Source organism: Pygocentrus nattereri, chromosome 4 (genome assembly GCF_015220715.1).
Source record: "Pygocentrus nattereri isolate fPygNat1 chromosome 4, fPygNat1.pri, whole genome shotgun sequence".
NCBI lineage: Eukaryota > Metazoa > Chordata > Actinopteri > Characiformes > Serrasalmidae > Pygocentrus > Pygocentrus nattereri.
This window is the reverse complement of record NC_051214.1, coordinates 26,620,869-26,643,250: the sequence shown is the minus strand read 5'-3', so window position 1 is coordinate 26,643,250 and position 22,382 is coordinate 26,620,869. Positions and strand designations below refer to the sequence as shown.

The 22,382-nt window shown below is 39.3% G+C and overlaps 1 protein-coding gene across 1 annotated transcript; it reads left to right on the top strand.

The window, feature by feature from the left end:
• The first annotated feature begins 197 nt into the window (after positions 1-197).
• On the top strand, positions 198-14,505 carry LOC108415355 (cytochrome P450 2J2-like). The gene is made up of 9 exons (XM_017688405.2): positions 198-929; positions 2,359-2,521; positions 3,909-4,058; positions 5,631-5,791; positions 6,136-6,312; positions 9,157-9,298; positions 9,467-9,654; positions 11,632-11,773; positions 14,018-14,505. Exons 1-9 carry the CDS (start codon positions 729-731, stop codon positions 14,191-14,193), a joined length of 1,500 nt encoding a protein of 499 aa, XP_017543894.1. The 5' UTR covers positions 198-728; the 3' UTR covers positions 14,194-14,505.
• The last annotated feature ends 7,877 nt before the right edge of the window (positions 14,506-22,382 follow it).

The window sequence follows — 22,382 nt, the reverse complement described above, 5'->3', positions numbered from 1 at the left end:
CCTAGGCCGTCTTTGTGGAGAGCAGCAATTCTATTTCTCACATTTACATTTATGGCATTTGGCTGACGCTCTTATCCACAGCGACTTACAATTTGATTGTTTTACACAGGGAGGCCAAGGTGGTGTTAGGAGTCTTGCACAAGGACCCTAATTGGTATAGTGTAGGGAGCTTACCCAGGTGGGGGATTGAACCCCAGTCTACAGCATAGAAGGCAAAGGTGCTACCCACTCAGAGATGAGGTGCCATGTTGAATATCCAGTGGCCAGCATGAGTGAATTTTACCCCAAACACCAAATTTAACAGCCCTGCTCCCCATAAATATATAAAATATATGAGGTCTGCAAGCTTTTAGTGTGTATTCCTTTGGTGATGGCCTTGTGGAATCCCTCGGTTCATTTCTAGTCTTTTCATTTGAAAAAAGATCGTTCTCCCTCAAAAACTCATAAACAATGCAGGAAAAATTCTTAGTGCCATTTAAAAGGTGTTTGGCAATTTTCGTTCCCAGTTCCTCAGCACAGACAAGCACCCATACGTTTCTTTGGCACTTTTCCCACCTCTCTCCTCTGCTCATATGACAAGAGCTCTCATGTGCGCTGCCTTTCCACGATTAAACACGGTGATATCGTTCATATCTAAAGTCAGGTCATCTAAGGTCAGCCGCAGCTTCCGCGCACGCTGTGTTTACAAGCCTGAGCTTTGTTCCACTGACGGACACTGAAGGTCCATCATGGCGGTCACTCAGCTGTTAGACTTACTGCTGTGGATTGACACGGAGAGCCTGTTACTGTTCTCCTGCGTCTTTTTACTTGTCTTCGACTACGTGAGAAATAAAGCGCCGAAGAATTTTCCTCCCGGACCGCCGTGTTTTCCTTTCATAGGAAACATTCCTCAATTCGATTTCGAGAAGTTTCACGTTCAGCTCTCTGAGGTGGGTAAGTGCCTTCTATCGCCTGACGGCAATGTCAGCGAGTCCGAGTAACGCGGTGTGATTTAGCGCTCTCTTAGCTCAGATATCACGTCAGTTAGAGCAGTGCAGGGTGACGCTGATGCTGAGCTGCACTGACGTTTCCGTCCGTTCTGTTTTTAGACTGAAGCGACTGGAATACGAAGCTGAGTTTGGCTGAGTTTTCCGTTCCACCTTAAATGGCGCAGCAGTCCGTTTCGGGCGCAGCCGGCGAAGGCAACAGAACGTAACAGCTGCACCATTTAAGGAGGAAAGGGAAAATTCGAATTAAAAGCTGGCAAATAGGAAGCCAATGTCAGCGCTGTCACTGAAATACGATTAGTAAAACGTTTTTTCTGCGTGCCATTTTCGAATTGCACTTTTCTAAAAGTATGCTAGTTTTAGAGTGAGTTGTTTTCTATGCAGCGAGTGTTTGAGTTGGGGGTGGGGGGGGGGGGGTTGGGGGGTGCGCGCTGCCATAACGCGTTGGGGTCTCGGTTGCTGTATTGGCGCTGGAGCTCCACACACTCCTGTCTCCTTGTGTACCGATCATTTTGATCGTCATTCTCGTTGTCTGTGAAACTTCATGTCCTCTTTGAATGATGCGGAGATGTAGCCACTGATAGCCGTGTAGACGACCCTGCATGCGATTCTCCTTCGACAAAACAAAAACACAGTTTCCTCCAAGTCCGTCTGGCTCTTTATTCTAAAAAACACAGTTTCCTCTCCTCCACAGCCGTTTCAGCCGTATCTTATACTAAAGGGGTATAAGAGAGAGGGAGGCTGAGTATTTCTTTAGGGGTGAAATCGATATGAAAGTATAACTCCACCAAATCCTCACCACCCTCATTATATCGTGACCTTTCCTGGTATTAATGCCACTTTAACGTCATAATTGTACAACTTTTTTCTCAAAATAGTAAGACTTTATTTTCAAAGCATTGTGACATTTTTCTTGAAATATTACGACTTTTCCTCAATGTCTGCTATTTGTATTTTTAATAACAGTGTGCATGGTACAACACAACATCCTGGAGAAGAGAGAGTTTATAAAGACCTAGCTAAGAGAAGATTAAGTCTTTCAGAAGAGAGTATTACACACACATTGCAACCAAGAAATAAGTTTACAAGCAGAAGAATATTGTATCTTAATTTCTGAAACATTTCAGTGTCTTGTCTTTTCCCATAATTTCTCTGCATGTTGTATTATGTGTCCTGCTCTAATAGACCCAGTTTCCCTCAGGAAGGCCTCGTAACCTCCGTGTTAGACAAAATGTCAGTTGACATTCAAAATGGGCAGTTAACTTCACCTTTTTTGTGAAACAATGAGCATATAGGAAAAAGGTGCATGTGACCTTGAGAGAAATTCTCGATTTTATGGTGATTCATTTGTAATGTGTTCTCACCTTTTCAGTATGCCAAAAAATATGGGAGTGTTTTCAGTATTCAAATGTTTGGCCCGAGGCTTGTTGTGCTGAATGGATACGAGGTAGTGAAAAAGGTGTATGTTGATCAGGGGGAGTACTATGCTGATCGCCCAGATGTCCCTATGCTTCGTGATACTGTTGGAGATAAAGGTAAGACTAGTGAACTAAGTCAATCAATTGTAATCTGTCCTTTAATCACCCCATGCTGATACACTACAGCCCAGAGAAAAATTCCATTGCTCTAAAGTTGCTCTTCAATGGCTCAGGTGATGTAAAGGTAATTCTTCTAAAATTCCTTAGGAAAAATAGCATTAGACAACAAGGAGACATGAGACACAGGAGAGATAAGGATGAAATGACAGTTAAAGTTGCAGATAAACATAAATGTTATTATTGTTTTGGCAAATCTGAGCACAGTGCCTGACTTTACTGGAGTCTCAACTGAATCTCAAGAGGAGACGTAAGATTACTGGGCAGTTTTGCATTTAAAGTCTCCTTTGTCTTTCCATCTGATCTCATTGTGGTCTGGGAGAATCTACCAGTGGTGGACAGTACCAAAGTAAATGTAATTAGTTACTGTACTTAAGTAGTTTTTTTGTGTATTTCTACTTTACTGAAGTATTTCCATGACTTTTTATTTTCACTCCACTACATTTCAAAGTCAAATATCTGACTTTTTACTCCACTACATTTTGCGAAATCTGTAGTTCTTTAGGCTTATGTGTGCATAAAATTGTGACCTTTCTTTTTAAAGTCAAAACCAAAGAAGTGTGAAGCAAGCATACGGTTCTATGACGGCGTTTTATTGCCACTGTTAAAATAAAAATAGTAGACCTTGAGAATAATATAATAATATAATCATAATATTCACCTAAAATGAGTTGATGGAGCAAGAGTCTTGTTACAAAAATGATAAAAGGACATTAAAATCATATTTAATCTTTTAGTATTTTTACTTTCGATACTTAAGTACATTTGAAGGCAAATACTTTTTTACTTTTACTCAAGTGGAGGTCTAAAAGGAGAAACGTTTACTTTTACTGGAGTAATATTTTACCTTGGGTATCTCTACTTTAACTCAAGTACATGATTTTTGTTGTTTGTTCCACCACTAGAATCTACAGAGATATTAAGGTTTTCCTTTCATATGGGAGATTGTATATTATAAACGTGTTTGTTATTTACTGTTTTCCTTGTTGCATATGTTTTGTTGATTAAATGAGTCACCAAATCACTGCTGTCAGAACAAAACCTTGCATCTCCAAAATAGTTTACAGGAGGAGGAAAAAACAAACTTTATTTTTAATATAAGTCAAAAGAACCAGACTCTTTTCCAAGTAATTTTGGGCCATTTCTTTTAGTCCATTCATCATGAAATGTACACACATTTCAAAAAGAGTAAAGAGTAACAGACATTTCCAAGTTAAGTCAAGAGATACAAGAATTTGTTCCGGCAGCAGTGATATGCATTAGCATAGCATAACAAGAATAGAAATGGGAGGCAAGATCACTCTACTGAAAATTGTTTGACAAACAGGAGTTGTTGCTTCCAATGGATACCCATGGAAGCAGCAGAGGAGGTTTGCACTGTCAACACTTCGGAGTTTTGGACTGGGAAAGAAAAGCCTGGAGCCCTCCATCCATCTGGAATGCCGTTACCTGACTGAAGCTGTTTCAAATGAACAAGGTAACAACAGCTATTTTAATCTATTACAAATGTGAGTTATTTATGTACTGATAAACAATTCAGGGTTATTTTAAAGAGTGTGTTGTGTTGCACAGTCAACAACCACCTGGGTTTTTGATACTCAGTTGACTATAATACACACATTTTTATTCAGTAAAGGTAATCTGTTACCAGTGATTGCTGGTAATGAGGCTTTGCATTCGGAGTAAAGAACTTTCCAGGTCACATACAATTTAACATTGTACAAAAGTATTGTGACTGTCCATAATATTTTTTCCAATTTTTTATTGTTCTACATCACAAACATAGCTGTTCTTTATAGTATATGAAAATCCCAAGATGAAGGGACCAGTAGAAATGCTACAGAATTACATGAAATAAAATCTCTTTGCATTAACATACATTGTAACTTAAGAACATTTTTGCTTTCTCCTGTAGAATTACTTGAAAACAGTTTGTTTTTGTTTGTTTGTTTGTTGTTTTCTAACAGCAACAGTGTATTTTCACTTCTCTACATTTTACACATATGTAACCCAAAGATATTCCTTGCACTTACTTGCACCAAGACAAAACTGAGTCTGAAATTATTTTGTGTGTTTGCAGTGCTTGCATATGTAGTAAACAAGCCTATGCAGAGCCTGTGTGAATCAGTTGTGGGCTCAGGCCTCATGTGGATAGGCCTCATAGTGAGCTTGAACTGAAGTGTTGAGAGAGTGTCTACTTTAGTTTATGACATGTTTATTTTATGCAATTGAAAATAATATTTTCACAACAGAGAAGTGTCTTTGGTCTCTACCATCACACAGTATCTTGCAGATTCAAGTAACTCCGTTGTTTCTCAGCTAATCAGAAGCTCACTGAATAAACGAGAACCATGCTAAATCTTAAATAGATATTGTGTTAGGCATTCCAGGCAGAGCTTTCATGGGAACAGTGAACTTTGATGGGATTTGCAGGCTGCAGTACTGCATCTTAACCCACTATACTAAATCACTGATACTTTTCTTGTTGTTTAATGAATCTGTAATCACCATCTGTGTGTTTGCTCGTTTCAGTCTCAACCATGGCCATTGTGGGCAAGATGTTGTGGGCCTCTTGGTGTTCCCATGATCCAGACTAGTGAAATCTGGTACTTGGTTTCTGGTGTACTTGTTCACTTGGGCGAGCCCCAGTACAAAGGCTCACTCATGGTGGCCCACATAGAATAAACCCAGAGTGGACCCAGGTTGGGTTTCTCTAGGATAGGCTAAATGTGTTGCCAGGAGTAAACCGCAGTGGCCCAACTGAGAAAACTTGGCACATGGGCTAATGTGTTGTGTACTAGCTTAAATCAGAGTGCCCACTGAGTTCTGCAGAGGCCCACCTGGTCAGTGTGCTGTTAGCCAAATTTAGGGTGCCCACAGTGGGCCTCATCTGGGCTTGTTTGCTGGGTTTTCATAAATGTTCACATATATTAATCATGTCATACGAATTGACTGGAACTGTCATATTAACATGGCTGGTTAATTCTTAGAGGTCAATGAACTAGAAACAACATTACCAGCTTAACAATCAGTCCTGTTTCTTTTCCAGGACGGCCATTTAACCCTCGAGCTCTGTTGAACAGTGCTGTCTCCAATGTGATCTCTGTCCTTGTGTTTGGAGATCGGTTCGAATACAGTGATGACGAGTTTCAAGTCTTGCTGAAGACGATTAATGAAATCGTGCTCCTCGAAGGAGGCATTTGGGGTCAGGTATTTGCACTCCCATGGCAACCAAGTCCAAGAGTTCTAAAATAATGCTTTGATAAAAGAGGTAAAGAACTCTACAAAATGTGCATTTGTTTATGTTTTGCCTTAGTTTGTGCACCAAGCATTATTATCAGGTCATGCTAAAAAAAACTTTTCTTTCACTGTAGTGAAAATTTGTAAAATTAATATTCTTGCCATTGGACTGAGTAAATGCTTATTGTGTCCTGAGTACCTTAAAACAGTTGCCAAAAAATTGGTTCTATGAACCTTAAGGCATCAATGGGGCAGTGATTAAGCAGTAAGGAACGTGATTCACAAGGCCAACACTTGTTTCCTTTTGTTACCAGTTATATAACATGCTCCCATGGCTCATGCGCAGAGTTCCTGGACCCCACCAGAAAATATTCACTTTGTGGAAGAGGTTGTTTGACTTTGCCCGTCATAAAATAGACGAGCACAGAGTGAACTATGACCCCTCAAACCCGCGAGACTATATTGACTGCTTCCTCGTTGAGATGGAAAAAGTAAGTAGCATTCTAAGAACTGGTGCTGTTGCAATTTAAAAATATAAATAATAAAAAAAAAAGATTTGGGCTGGTATACTGCGACATTCTGCTCCTGAAACATCATCTTGGTTATTTTAGGAGCGAAACATTATCACATATCTAAGAAACTAATCCAAGATAAGTGTTCCTGCAATGAGCTGCTTTGTCGATATTAACCAAGTTAAAACAGTGCATAATATATACTAACTACCTAAATGAGTAAATAAATAAGTACATTTTAGAATTAGAACACATCCATAATATTGTGTCTCCATTTTAAAAGATTACTTAAATCTTAAAACCCTAGGCTTTTTACATACTAAAGCTTATAAATTAGTATATACAGGGACTTCAGTGCAGTCTGGCTGAGCTATTCTTGGGTTATTTCATTCCTAAAGCTAAAAACTTTTTGGATCTGGAAAACCACACTCATAGCTCAATAGCAAAACTATAAACCTGCAAAGGTCCAAAGTAAGTAAACTTCATCTGCATTATGGTACTTAGCACTAATTTTAATGTGATATCTAACAGTAAATATCATTACAGAAGAACATTAAGATCAGTTCGCAAGCTAACAGTTATCTTTTCATAACGTAGCTGTATATAGTTTGTTAAATAAACTGTTAGGATAACTACTTCATATTTTCTTCCACTTCACAAAGTTTGTCCATGTCATAGTGTTTAACAGGGTTTGCCTAGAGGGGGTTCCAAACACCCCATAAGAGTAAAGCATCTCCCCCTACACACACGTGTACAATGTACTTGTTCATTGTAATGAAAATAAAAACCTTTTTTTCAAAAACATGAAAACTAAATCAAAAGTATAATGTCCACTACTAAAAACTAATTACATGCTAAAACAGCAAAGAATTACTGAAAAATGTGTCAGTGTGTGAATGAAAGTTTGGCTGTCTTTAAGAACAGCTGGATCAAGCTCAGCCTACTGTTGTTTTAATTTTATTGCAGTCTTATCACATATCTAATATCCCAGTGTCTATCATAAATAAAAAATAAATACTAAAATCATATACTGAAAAATAAAACAAAACCTGAAACTGAATAAACACTAAAGAAAAACTTTCAAAACATAAAAATTAAGCTAAAACTATCAATGCACCTGTAAGACTTACTGAAAATAAACTGAAGTCAAAAATCAGAATGAAAAACTAAAGTATTTGGTGAAGTAAAATAAATAGTAATAGTAAATAAATAGAAATAGAAATAGTAAAATAAAATAATTGAAACTATAACAACTCTGCATCAAACAAATTAAGCATCTTCTTTTCTGAAATTTCATCATGTTCAACATCATTTCTCTCCTCTCTATAAACTGTAATGTCACCCAAATTCATAATGTAACCGTACAATCTAGTGCACTGAGCCTCATCGCTCCAGTTTATAACTGAAGAAGCTTCAAGCTCGGGTGTGTCTTGGACTGTCGGAAAACTTTAGATATCTTTATTTTAAGGCAGCAGAGGCCATAAACCCGGAAAAGAAAAGAGCATGTTTTACTTCTTATGGGACCCACCCAAACAGCCTGTGGGCGACCAACATTTAAAAAAAACAAACAAACAGATATTTAGTTATTTAACTGAGAAAAAGAGTCCTGCCAAGATCATGTTAATTTTTGAACCCTTTTCACATACATTTAATTAAATGAGACCTTTAACACGGTTTCTGAATGTGTTACGTTTAAGCAGTAGAACCCAAGACGGAGTATGTTATCACGAAGTAACATCACAGCTGTGATTTGGGCGCTTTCGATCATCACAGCCGTGATGATCTGCAGCATACACAACCTCAAGTGTTCTATTGCTTTTATACAACAGTATAAAGAACGCGGCATTTAATGTTTTAATATTAGCAGTTCCTTCTGCCAAATTCGTTCCTTAACAGGCAGCTTGTTGCTACGTTGGAGTAACAAACTCCGCCCACTTGCTGTACAGTCTCTTGTAAGCCTTGCCTTTTGAAGCACAGACTGAGCCGTACAACTGCGGCAATATCAAGCTCAGCTCAGTTTTGTCATTTTTTGCTGGATTAATATTAGCGTCGTTTTGTTCCAGCCAGTCTCTAAAGCCTCTTCCAGCCCATTTAGTTTGGCGAATGGTATTGGGTTCATTTCTGGCTGATTCCAGGTTGTTTAGCTGTTCTTCTGTCGCAGCTGCCAACTGAAAAGCTTCTCAGTGCTGAAGACAGTTTGGAAATTTAGTGTTGTCTCCTCTTCAGAGTGTGACCAAATCGGCTGTCACTCAAATATGATCTTGAGTGTCCATTTTCTGTTGGTGGCAAAGTAAGAAGTAAAAAACATTCAAATGACTTCAGCTGCCAAAGTTGTTGTGTAGCAATGGGATCTCAGAAGAGTGATACAGTGTTTGTGGGAAAAAAAATCAGCTTGCATGCCTGGAACTAGCTGCTGTATAATTGGTATTAGCTAACTAACTCTTCACAAACTGGTACAGTCAGTCAGGGGAAGAACAGATGATGTGGTGAACAGGAGTTCTGTTCAACTGGCAGCACAGGGCACACTGTACAAACTCAAGCAGAGCAGAAATAGATTAAAAATCCTCCTCAAGGTTAATACAGCATAATTAAATTTCCCAGACCCAGATCAAGCCAAATCAATTTCCAGACCCAGCTCAGGCCTATAATTCTTTCAAATCTAAAGAAAATTTCCAGTGGTGATTAATCATTGGCATTGCAATTTAGTCTAGGACTAGGCTTAATCCATGTCTGGAAACCAGCTCTATATGTCCAGAGGTTTGCACTGTACCTCATTCTAATTAGGTTCAATTCATTCACAGCTTTTTAACATGTTCTCTGCAGTGGAAAGATGATGAGGCGGCTGGTTTTGATAAGGAAAACTTGTGCTCTTGCACATTGGATCTCTTCATTGCTGGGACTGAGACCACAGCTACAACTTTGTCCTGGGGTCTGCTGTACATGACCAAATATCCTGAGATACAGGGTCAGGGCAAAATATCTTTTCTAGCCATCTACTCTAATATTCATTGTGTTCATATTTAGCTTCATATTTCAGTTCATATATAAGCTCTACTGGTTAGGAATGTTTATAGATAAAGTCTTTTTTGGGTCATGCACTGCTTTGCAAACAGCTTATATCTTCTAAATTTAGCCAAAGTTCAGGCTGAGATTGACCGGGTGGTGGGTACTGCACGGCAGCCATCTGTGATGGACAGAGAGAACCTCCCCTACACAAACGCTGTTATTCATGAGATCCAGAGGATGGGAAACATCCTTCCGCTCAACGTAGTCCGGGCTGCCACAAAAGACACCCAGATAGAAGAATACTCAATCCCAAAAGTGAGTTTGATCAGACGTTTATCTACATGCATACACATTAAGGCTTGACTGATAAGAATATTTTGTGGCCAGTACTGATACTGATTTAATGGGGCCAAAAATTCCTATAAACAATGATATCAGCTGATATTTTATATTCATGTTTTGTCATGTAACTTTGTACTTGAGTAGTTTTAGTTAAGCCATGCTGTACTGAGTGATATGATTGTCAGTTCTCAGCAGAATGGCAGAATCTCACAGTTTTAAATGATATAAATATTGTAGCCCTTGAGATGCTACAGTTCTTTGTTTTTGTTAGTGTTAATTACCTCTTATTTTTCAATACTTGTCTTCACTGAAAATGGCTTTCTCAGTGCCTAAAAGCCTAAAAACAATCACTGGCACAAGAACCCCAACCCCCAGGCTGTAAGAGACTTGACAGACTCAATAAGAGGGCCTGTCCTGAGCTGTCCTGGGAAGCCCCCTAGACCCAGTGCAGATGGTGGGAGACAGGAGGATGTTAGCCATTACTAGCATCCATGCTGGAGAACAGCTCCCACCCCATACATGAGACTCTGGCAGTGCTGGGCAGTTCCTTCAGTGACAGGCTGCTTCACCCCAAGTGTGTGAAGGAGCGCTTTCACAGGTCTTTCCTTCCTGCTGCTGTTAGACTCTACAACCAGCACTGCCCCATTAGAACCCTCCTCCACCCCCCTTTAGACCTCACTCACCTACAGAACATACTGTGAATTTATCACCTTTTCTTGTGTGCAATAGAATCAACACTCCATGTGCAATATTAAAAAAAATCTCTATAGTGTCTCTATTTTGCTTTCTGTTTATAATTGTTTATAGGTTTATAAGACAGTAGTGTGTCCTGCTATGATGTATGGTTTGGAGACTGTGGCTCTGTCTAAAAGACAGGAGGCAGAGCTGGAGGAGGCGGAGATGAAGATGCTGAGATTTCCGTTGGGAGTGACGAGGCTGGACAAGATTAGAAATGAGCAGATCAGAGGGACAGTGAAGGTGGAGCAGTTTGGAGATAAAGCCAGAGAGGCCAGGTTGAGATGGTTTGGACATGTGTTGAGGAGGAATAGTGGATATATTGGGCAAAGAATGTTGGAGATGGAGCTGCCGGGTAGAAGGAGAAGAGGTAGACCTCAGAGAAGGTTTATGGATGTAGTGAAGGTGGACATGGAGATGGTTGGTGTGAAAGTAGAGGAGGCAGTGGATAGGGCAAGATGGAGGCAGATGATCCGCTGTGGCGACCCCTAAAGGGAGCAGCCGAAAGAAGAAGTTTATAATTGTTTATATTGTTAACTCCTCATCATCCCATGTGTAGCATAAAACGGTACCTCATGTGCAAAGCTCCATGTGAATTTCAGGCAAATATCCTTACAGTGTAAATATCTTAGCTTTTTATTTATTTATAATTCTTTATATTGTCATTTTTTTTGTGGATAGTTTAAATTTGTATCTTATTTTTTACTTTTAGTATTATATATTGTCTATATAGTAACAAGTAACAAACTGGAAAAAACCTTAAGTACTTAACAAAGTTAATCACATGATTGTTAATTCTCTTCTTGTTACTACTTCTCTTTTCCTTGAGTGCCTTGTTCTCCCTTTACTGCTATAACACTGAGAAATCCCCACAATGGGGAAATATCTTATCTTTTTTTTTTTATTTGCATGGTAAAAGTTAGATTTTGATACATTTTACATGTTTGTTTTCTTTGAATCATAATGGTTTGAAATTCAAATGTACCTGTTCAGTCTGCGTTGTTGTCTTAAACTGAAACAGGAGTCATCATTCATTTTCGCTGATTCTGATATGGGCTGTCAATATCAGTTAATACAAATCATATAATATCAATCAATGTAGATCTATATCAACTGATATATCGGTCAGCCTCTGTCATTCATTCAGTTGTATTGTTTAACAAAGCTGTAATAATCTGTGTGACTGTCATCAGTGGTGGTATCTTTGTTCTGCAGGGCACAATGGTGGTTGGCAACTTGACATCTGTTCTGTTTGATGAAACGGAGTGGGAGACACCTCAGTCATTTAATCCAGGTCATTTCCTGGATGCTAATGGAAACTTTAGGAGGAGAGATGCCTTCATTCCTTTTTCTGCAGGTGCAGTAAATTTTCTTTTGTATTCATGCTCTTGGTGTATTCCTACAGTTTGAAATAAAAGAAAATTTGAGTTGTTTAGCCAAACACAATTAGGACGAAAGCCTTTCTTTATTTAACTAGTAGTGTTGTAGTACTTAAGACTGTTAATTATAGACTTCGGCCTTGTCTTGCTCTCTACATCATTTGGACTCGTGGACCCGACATTATTCTCAAGACTAAAAGTTCTGTTTACCTAGAGAGGAGAGAGTATGTGGTCACTGCAGGATGGGTGGAGTAGAGACAGAGGCAGACTTCCCACAACTGCCCTATTTCATTAACACTGGCACTTTCAGTATTGATCGTTCTTAAGGTTACATGCTAATTATCAGTCTTCAGATCACATTTCCTTCAAAACAATGGAATCTAGTTTCTCACCATACAGGGATGCCATCTTACTTCCTGCTCTAAAATGCAGGGGTGTGGCTCAAATAAGGCTCTGCCTATAAACTAAAACTGTGTTTCAGCAAGGACATGAAAACGTGGGATAACAGCACACACACACACACACACACCCATATACACACATATATATAATATACACACACACAGTATGTGTATATCAAAATTCACAAAAGTGAGTACACCCCTCACATTTCTGCAAATATTATATGTTTTCATGGGACGACACTATAGAAACTTAGATATAACTTAAAGTAGTCAGTGTACAGCTTGTATAACCGTATAGATTTATTGTCCTCTGAAAAGAATTCAACACACAGCCATTAATGTCTAAATGGCTGGCAACACAAGTGAGTACACCTCACAGTGAACAAATTGTGCTCAAGGTGTCAATATTTTGTGCGACCACCATTATTATCTACCACTGCCTGAACCCTCTTGGGCATGGAATTCACCAGAGCTGCACAGGTTGCTCCTGGAATTCTCGTCCACTCTTCCAGGATGACATCACGGAGCTGGTGGATGTTAGACACCTTGCGCTCCTCCACCATCTGCTTGAAGATGCCCCACAGGTGCTCAATTGAGTTTATGTCTGGAGACATACTTGGCCAGTATATCACCTTTACCTTCAGCAAGGCATCTTGGAGGTGTGTTTGGGGTCATTATCAAGTTGGAAACCTGCCATGCAGTGCAGTTTCCGAAGGGAGGGGATCATGCTCTGCTTCAGAACGTCACATGTACAGGGTGGAATTCACATTTCCCTCAGTGCCGGCAGCACTCATGCATTTATTTTTTGAAGCCAACCTCTGGATATGATGCTGAACACGTGGACTTTAGTTGAACCTGGCGAGGCCAGTTCAGAGTGGAACCTGTCCTGGAAAACTGCTGTATGACCTTGGCCACCATGCTATAGCTCAGTTTCAGGGTGTTAGCAATCTTCTTATAGCCAAGGCCATCTTTGTGGAGGGCAACAATTCTGTTTCTCACATCCTTAGAGAGTTCTTTGCCATGAGGTGCTATGTTGAATAACCAGTGGCCAGTATGAGCGAATTGTACCCAAAACACCAAATTTAACAGCCCTGCTCCCCATTCACACCTGGAACCTTGTAACACTTAACGAGTCACACGACACCCCGGAGGGACAACGACTCAATTGGTCACAGTTTGGACATGTTCACTGTGAGGTGTACTCACTTGTGCTGCCAGCTGTTTAGACATTAATGGCTGTGTGTTGAATTCTTTTCAGAGGACAGTGAATCTATACAGCTATACAAGCTGAACACTGACTACTTTAAGGTATATCTAAGTTTCATTTCTACAGTGTTGTCCCATGAAAAGATATAATAATATATTTGCAGAAATGTGAGGGGTGTGTTCACTTTTGTGAGATACTGTATATAAACATAAGTACCCTATAAATTATGGTTTTTCATATATTTACACCTTATTACCATGTTCTTGAATAGATCATAATGTAATTCTTATTAAATAACAATACTTAAATAGTTTTAAAACTATTTAAAAACAATTATTATTTGTTTTATTATGGCTGTGTTCTTAAATGATTATGAATAATAGGTTATACATGTTATATGAATACTTAAAGTTTGCCAACTTTGAATAAAGAGTTGTAAGTAAACTCTGTCAACTGCAGGCATAGACTGATGGTTTAGAAACATTTCACTGGAACCCAGAGGTTTATGGTAAATGTGTTAATGTGTTCCATCCATTGCATTATTATTTTTTGCTATAACATTATTTTTTGAAGTAGCTTTTGTTAATGATGTTATAAAACATTTTTACCAGGAAAGAGGGTGTGTCTCGGTGAGCAGCTGGCTCGTATGGAGCTCTTCCTGTTCTTCACCGCTCTGCTTCAGCGCTTCACTTTCAGACCACCAGAGGGTGTCGAGCCCCTTTTGGAGTACATATTAGGAGCCACACACAGCCCTAAACCCTACCAGCTCTGTGCCGTCCCACGATGAGATGTTGAACTTACATGCATATAACTGAAAAGAATATTTTTCTTGCTTTCTTTTCACAGGATTTAATTTTTTTTGTAGCATGCATGCATCGATCACTGCATCTCTGTAACTGTAGAAATGACAACATCCTTAGAGTTTCTGCATTTTAGTCACTGATAAATCTGTAGCTTAAAACATGAGACAGTTGTTTTCCTTGGAACCACTGGTGGCTCCAAAATGCACTTTGTCATATTCTTTATAACTTTCATATTTCATAAGCTACACTCAAAAGGGAGGTGTCATATGAGAGCTCTAACTCTTCTTTCCAGTCAAATAGATGGGTAATGTAGTTTTAAACCCTTATAATAAAAGAAGCTGAACTTTTTGTTTTCTACTGAAAGTCGAGCCATTTCTCCACAAATCTGAGCTATAAACTATAAACAGATGGCGTCTCTTCAGTGATCTGCTCTGTAAAAATTATTTTAATAAAATAATACAAAGAGCATGTGTATGATCATAAAACACAAGTTCTGTTCATTTTAGGGGATCTTTTACATAAAAAATTGCATTTATTTAATGCAGATACAGAATAATTTGCCTTACAATGTGGTCATGTATATTCAGATGGACAAACCAAAATATACCCTGGAGAATAAGAGGTTAAGTGAAAACAGGAATGGTAAATCATCCCTATCATATATAGATCTGTGGTTTTCCATGTCTGGGGTTTCATGTTGGACAGTATCATAACAGAGGCATCATGATATTTTGATAACCAACAGATGCTGATTCCATTTATTTACTTCTTCTTGAAATAAATTAGCACAATTTTTTAAAAGCCTTTTAAAATAATTTTAGGAGATCTGTGGGAGAAAGCCACAGATAAGCATTAATTTATGTATCACAATAAAAATAAAGAGTGGAAGTATTGCCTAAACATTGTGTTGAATTGTGTTGCACTGAAAATTGTAGACACTTAAAAAAAATCCACAAATTGTTCAAACGTTTTTATGTACGTTAATCAATGAGATGTACACAAAGCCCTTTAGAGTGGTTTGATATGAGATGGTTTATTGTAGAGAAACATACTGACTGATTTCCTTACAGTGGTGGTGATAGGAACCAAGGGTCACAATGTCTAAAATGTCTCAAATATAGCCATTTTATTTATTATACAAAATAATCAGTGGACCTGCATGTATGTTCTGAGGTTTTATGTGTAATGATTGTGAAATAGTGGTAAATGTTTTTGTTTTTTAAACAACCTGCATGTACCTCTACACCCTTTGTGTCAAACACAAGGCCAAGTCGGCCTGTGAAAATACTTAAATTTTCTATTCTTATTAGCCCATTTCACCCTGAGATGCACTATGGTCCCCAGCATGCACGGCAGCATAGTGTGCATTCTGATCCCCTTCCCCAAACAACAGTCTCCGGGTCAGTGGTTACAAAAAAGTGGTTGAGTTTGACACTCCTGCCCTACACCATGAACTGAATGTTAAAAATCTGCTCTAGGCGAAAAGCTTGTCTCAGAACTCCAATAAAGCAAAGGAACAGACTTGAGGCAGCGTTGTAACCTTTTGTGTGATAACTTTCTGTAATGTAGCTTTTAGAGGCTTTAAATTCTTTAGACATCTGGTTCCTATGACTAGCACTGTGAACAATTCTGTCTGGGTAAGTTTCTTACGAAAGGAACATTTTCACATTGAACCACTCTGTGTGAATGTTTTTACCACTTAGCAATTTAATGAGGTAGAAATTGTGAAAAATCAGTGGCGTTCCCCTTCAGTAATATCAATGTTCAAGTATGTGTCACTTCATAAATTGAGTAGAGTAAGGAGTATTTACGGTCGCGTGTTTTGGAGGACTGAATTATCTCCAGCTTTTCCATTAGCGTGTGCTTTTGTCAATTGGCACACTTAGAGCTGGTTTCCCAGACATGGACAAAGCTTGGTCTTAGACTAAATTACTGCACTAGCGGTGAATGGCCATTGGACATCTTGGTCTAAGCTTAGGCTTTATCTGGGATCTGCATCTTGGAAACTGTTATATGGCATCCTCTTAGTTCTCTGGGAACTTACTTCGCCTCAAGATTGAAATTTCTCTTGTTATTAGGTTATTAGGTAATTGTAAAAGATAAGATGCCTTTATTGTCATTGCACAGTGTGCAACGAAATTGAGCAGCAGTCCAACGGTACTTTCTACACACAAAATAATTAAACATAAGGCTTAAATATATAAAGTGCCGATTTATGAAAAATAGTATAAAAATCTTAAATATAAAGAAAAAGGACTATAAAACTATATATTCTAAACAGACAACAGGCAAGTGAGGTAGCAGTTATTGCACATTCCTGAATAGCTTATAGAGTTATAAGATATTGCACATTTTAAGAATTATTGCACAGAAAGAATATATATTGCACACTCCAGAACAAATAGTGCAGTGAATGATAAAGAGAGCAGAGGTGGAGTGGAACACTGGAACAGTGTACAGTGTCCTATGAAGTCAGTGCCAGTACAGAGTTGAAGTGGTGTTCAGTCACTTGTACTGAGCTCTATTGAAAGTCCTTATCAGTGTGTGTTTGGAAGTGTTGAGTTCCCGTACGGCTCTGGGGTGAAAGCCGTTTTTAAGTCTGTCCAGGATGGGATGGACCTAAAGCGTTTACCAGAGGGCAGCAGGTCGAACAGATGATGTCCCGGGTGAAATGTGTCATTCAGGATGTCGGCAGCGGGTGCTGAACAGTTCCTCCAAGCAGGGCAGTGGGCAGCCGATGATCTTCTGGGCCATGTTTATGACTGCCTGCAGTGCTCTCCTCTCTGCCACTGAGCAGCTGCTGTACCATGTTGAGATGCAGTATGTCAGCACACTCTCAATGGTGGAGCGGTAGTAGGACATCAGCAGCTTCTCCTGAAGGTTGTTTTTCCTGAGAATTCTCACGAAGTAGAGCCTCTGCTGCACATTCTTGACCACTGCAACTGGACTTCATCCCTGTAGGTGGTCTCGTCTCCTCCAGAGATAATTCCAACCACTGTTGTATCTTCTGCAAACCTTACTATGGTGTTGGAGGAGTGGGTGGGGACACAGTCATAAGTATTTAGAGCATAGAGAAGCAGGCTAAGCACGCACCCCTGTGGTGCTCCGGTGCTGAGTTTGAGGGTGGAGGAATGATGCAGACCCAATCTTACAGACTGGGTGCGGTCTGTCAGAAAGTCTTAGATCCAGAGGCAGGTGGGTTGTGAAAGTCCCAAATCTGTGAGTTTGGTCACCAGTCTGTGGGGGGTGACTGTGTTAAAAGCTCAGCTGCAGTCTACGAACAGCATCGTCACATGGCTCCCCTGGTGCTCCAGGTGTGTGAGTGCTGTGTGAAGAGCAGTGGTGATGGAATCTTCTGTGGATGTGTTTGCTTTGTAGGCAAACTGGTGTGGATCAAAGGTTGGTGGGAGGATGGCTCTGATGTGATGCAGAACCAGTCTCTTAAAACACTTCATGGAAGAGGAAGACTCATGAAAAAACTGGATGTGTATGAAAAATATCCAGTCAGAATTTCTAAAATGGTGACATACCAGGACCACACAGTTCAATTTAAATCAAAGGATTATAAACTTCAACAGAAAAGTACCAAGAGCCAAAAATTCTAAATAATGTAGGTACATAAAAAGGCAAACCAATGAGGAAAAGTACTAGATTTAAAGCCAGTAATGCTAAATACAGAAATATCCCAGTTAGCATTTGTTATTTGTTAGTTATTTTGTCTGACTCACTTGTGGGCCACATCCTTGGTTTGTTCTGGCCCAGTATATGGCTGGGTCCTCAGCCCAGATCTGGCCCACACACTGTAAAGGGAGTAGAACTATAGGATATGGCCCAAATCTGGTCCCAGTCTGACCCAATTACATAATTGGTCCACAATATTTACTAGAATTGTCCCATAAATGTAGACATGTAGATAAAGCTGTCCAAGATTTGGCCCTATTCTGGCCCACATGCCTAACATCTTCCTGGTAATCAATCAACACTCACATAGGAAAGCTAGAATCGGCCCAAAACTGTCTGCTATATGGGATAATATGCATAAACATACACTCTCACACCTGTTTACTTATTTTATGTTTTATCTTAATACAAAGAATACACCTTTCATTTCTTTCAGGGCTCAAAATACTTGGCAGACTTAATATTGAGCACTACAGATGTACACATGCACTTACCCACCAGAACTACCCAACACCCCTGGATGCTTTGCCCCATATGTTCTCCAAAGACTGACCTGGAGGAAGATCAGATGTAGAACTGGAGACCCAGAATAGCTATAACTGTTCTTTATCTTTGCTCGGAAACTGTTCTTGGTTTCTAAGGGTTTCACAGCAATATGGACCACTGTGTCTTATCTTGAGAAGGTCAGTGAAAGAGTGACTATAGGCCACTGCAGCTTTCGTAGCGGTGCGTTGTTCGTGTCTTAAACATGACAGACATTCAGCAGTTCACCGAGTGGATCGACGTCAAGAGTTTTTTGGTGTTTGCGAGTGTTTTTGTCCTTCTTTTCGAGTATGTGAGGAATAAAGCACCAAAGAACTTTCCTCCCGGACCGCTGGGTCTGCCTCAGGAAACCTGTACATCATCGACCCGACGAGGATCCACTTTCAGTTTGCAGAGGTAACACAGCCTGTAGAAGATTCTATACAGAGCCATATAAAGACATTCTCTATCAGTCTGGAGAACCATTTCACCCTACAAAAAGTGATCAAAGCATGAAATAGTTCTGTACGCACTCTTAAATTTGGTGGTTCTTAGATAGATAGCTAGAACTTTATTGATCCCACAGAGAAATTGCAGTGTTACAGTAGCAACACATTATTGCACATAAACTTATGTTTCAGCGAGAAATAAAAAAACCATGTTCTTTAGAAAAGAAAATGGTTCTATATAGAACCATGAACACTCAAAGAGCCCAAAAAATTGTTCTGTATAGCACCAAGAAGGCTTCTTCTATTGTGATGATGCCAAACTTTTAACAATAGAAAATCACTTTTTAGTGCTATAAAGAACCATTTTCAACAAGATTGTATATAGAACCATCTACAACAGATTCTCCATTAATCTGAAGAACTATTACACCATGCAAAGAATTCTTTAATCATGCAAAGGGTTCTTTGAGTGTTCATAGAACCATTTTCATTTTTGAAAAACCCTCAACTAACCATCTTTTTTGAGTGTGTAGAACTCATGGTTCTATGTAGAACCATTCCATTTATTAAAAATCCTAGAAGGACCATCTTTTTAAGTGTTTAGTACTTGTGGCTCTAAATAGAACAGTTCCTTTATGCTAAAGAACCCTTGAAGAACCGTCTTTTTTAAGTTCATTGGTAGAATTTCCAGTGGTGATTAACAGTGTTCCACACATACACATGTGCATGTAAAGGGAAAGGTGATTTAAATGTTTGGGAATGTATTGTGACACAGGGCTTGTTGCTTCCAATGGATATGCCTGGAAGCAACAGAGGAGGTTTGCACTCTCGACCCTTTGGAATTTTGGACTCAGAAAACAAAGCCTAGAGCCCTCCATTCACCCGGAATGCCACTACCTGAATGAAGCCATTTCACATGAACAAGGTAACACCGACCAGCAAAGTTAAGGCAGCTGAAAAGCAACTCTTTGGAACTTACTTTAAAGGGCACATATCGTTCAAAAGCAAAGTTTCCTGTCTTTTTTTAAACAGTTTAATGTAGCAAGTTAAGAAAGCTAATAAATATAACATTCCCTTCCCAGTCCATATAGTCCACTGAAACCAAGTCTGGTTCCATTGGCTTACATTAAAACTAGGTTATTTCCCTCTTCTGAAAAGTTGTCCAATTGGAGATACAGGTTTTCTTCAGACAACAGCGATATATAAAATATTTAAAAATATTTTTCTACTATTGATACTCTGAAAACATTAATGAGTTTGCAAATAGCCGGCGCACACATCAAATAGTTTAAATGCCTTTCCTTTTATTTTGAATTGCTTACATTGCTGCTTTCTCCTGGCATTTCTCAGAAGACACTAGATAGGGAGTCTTAAAATTACATGAAAGCTTTTGGTTCTTTGTACCAGTGGCAATAATAAAGTTGATCTTTGACTGGTTTTGAACATTTTTGCTGGAAACCATAGAAGCAGTCTTGCAAACCTGACTTAGTAAGGTGTGGGAATGAAATCATTAAGTCATGGCTCCTATGTAAATTGTGGCCACACCACTTGTGGCACAGCTAATTTGAGGGTGGGATGAATCTCACTCCTGTGGAAGGGCGAGATATAAGCATCCAAAACCTAAGCGAAGAACAATAACTAAGGTGTTTGCTTAGCTTCATTCATACGCTGCAGTAGGAGACGCCTGCATGCTAGGCGACATGAGCTCAGCATAAAAAGTACTTTGATTCCCCTGATTTGCACACAGAAGGAATAATGACCCAGATAACTTTAATATGCTGGTGATTTGTGGCATTTGTGCCTCCAGTGTTAATAAACTGATTGATTATTGTTCCACATGTAGATTCGATAACTGTAGTTACTGTTTACCTAATGCTATGTGGGTTGCTTGGCTACTTTGGTGCCCTTGGAAATTCTGTTTTATATGCTTCCAATCCTCTAATCCACATGATGGTCCTCCCTACATTTCCCTTCAAAATGCTGACAGCATTACTGCTCATGCAGGACTCCATAAATTCCTAGTTCTTGTACTAGAGGGATGAGTAATGAGGTTTAGAGCCTAGTAGCTGTAGCTGGCCGTCTGAGAACGAGTAGGTAGCTCAGGAGGAAGTGATGCTTAGCAAAAGCCTCAAATGTGTGATTAAAAAAAGGGATTTTGGTAGTTCATGTCAAAAATGTCATGTCACCTCTTCCAGCCACTCCCCTCATGTAGAAGATTCAGGGCCATCAAAGCCAGCACTACCAGACATGCAAATAGCTTTACCCCAGAACTGTAGCACTCATTGACAGGCACACATTGTGATTTACTGCATATTCTATAATATAATGGTAACTTTCCAGGGAGACCTTTTGATCCTTAGTTCCTGATATACAACGCTGTCTCCGGTGTCACCTGTGGCCTGGTGTTCAGTGATCAGTTTGACAGCAGTGACAGTGCTGAAAATGATAAACCAGGCTGTGTATCCAGAGGGAAGCATCTAGGGATACACAAGTAGTGTACATAAACCCAGGTACATAAACCCAGATCTGAATGAGTCAAATAATGTGTTTATGATCTCTGTTTCAATGCAAGACTTAGTTTTGATGTCTGGATATATTTTATCAAGGGTAATATTTTGTCTGGCCAAATTACTAGTGTGGTCATTTTGAGATTATTTTGTCCTGCTAGCTTCCTCTCAGCATGAAACTTCTAAAAAGCCCTTATGCTTTTTTGATCATACCATAGGGAATGACAACAAGAAGGGTCTCCTAGAAAATATCATCCCATTTGGCCATACTATAAGGAAATACAACAATAAAAGCCTCCTAAAACCCTCACCCCACCTTCCAGTGTGTCATGGGAAATTTAAACAAAATAAATTAAACTGCTTGAAAGTTAGAAGTGATTTTTTTTTCAATTTCAATTTTCAATCACAAGATCTGCACTTTTAGTTCTAGCCTATGTTATCAGTAACATTGCCTTAACAAGTTTGAAGCGGGGAAATTGAACTTAATAGCACACAGCTTTGGAACTGCCTGTAGATGAGTGAGACCAATCAGAAGCAACCAAACACCCATGTACTGTATACATGATGACACAACCTCAACTAACTGGCTGTCTGGCACACTATGTTCTGCGTTCAAGTGGATGTGCTGGTTATCTTGGGCAAAAAAACAGACCTAAATTTATTGAAAGTAATCGCAATTTAAATTGCAGCTTCATTATTGGTTGAACAAATGCAATTCTACATTTTCTTAAAATTGCTCATCCCTACTGGGATCAAGACTGGATGTCAGCATTCTGTGACAGGAGTATTCTAAAGGAAAGATTAGTATGTTGGTGAATTGTGCACTGTAAGGCCATCACTTGTCTTCTTCTGTTACTAGTTGTATAACATGTTTCCATGGATCATGCGCCGAGTGCCTGGACCACATCAGAAAATACTTTGTCTGTGGGGCAAGGTGACTGACTATGTCCAGGCCAAGATAGAAGAGCACAGAATGGACTGTGACCCCTCCATATCCACAAGACTGCATTGACT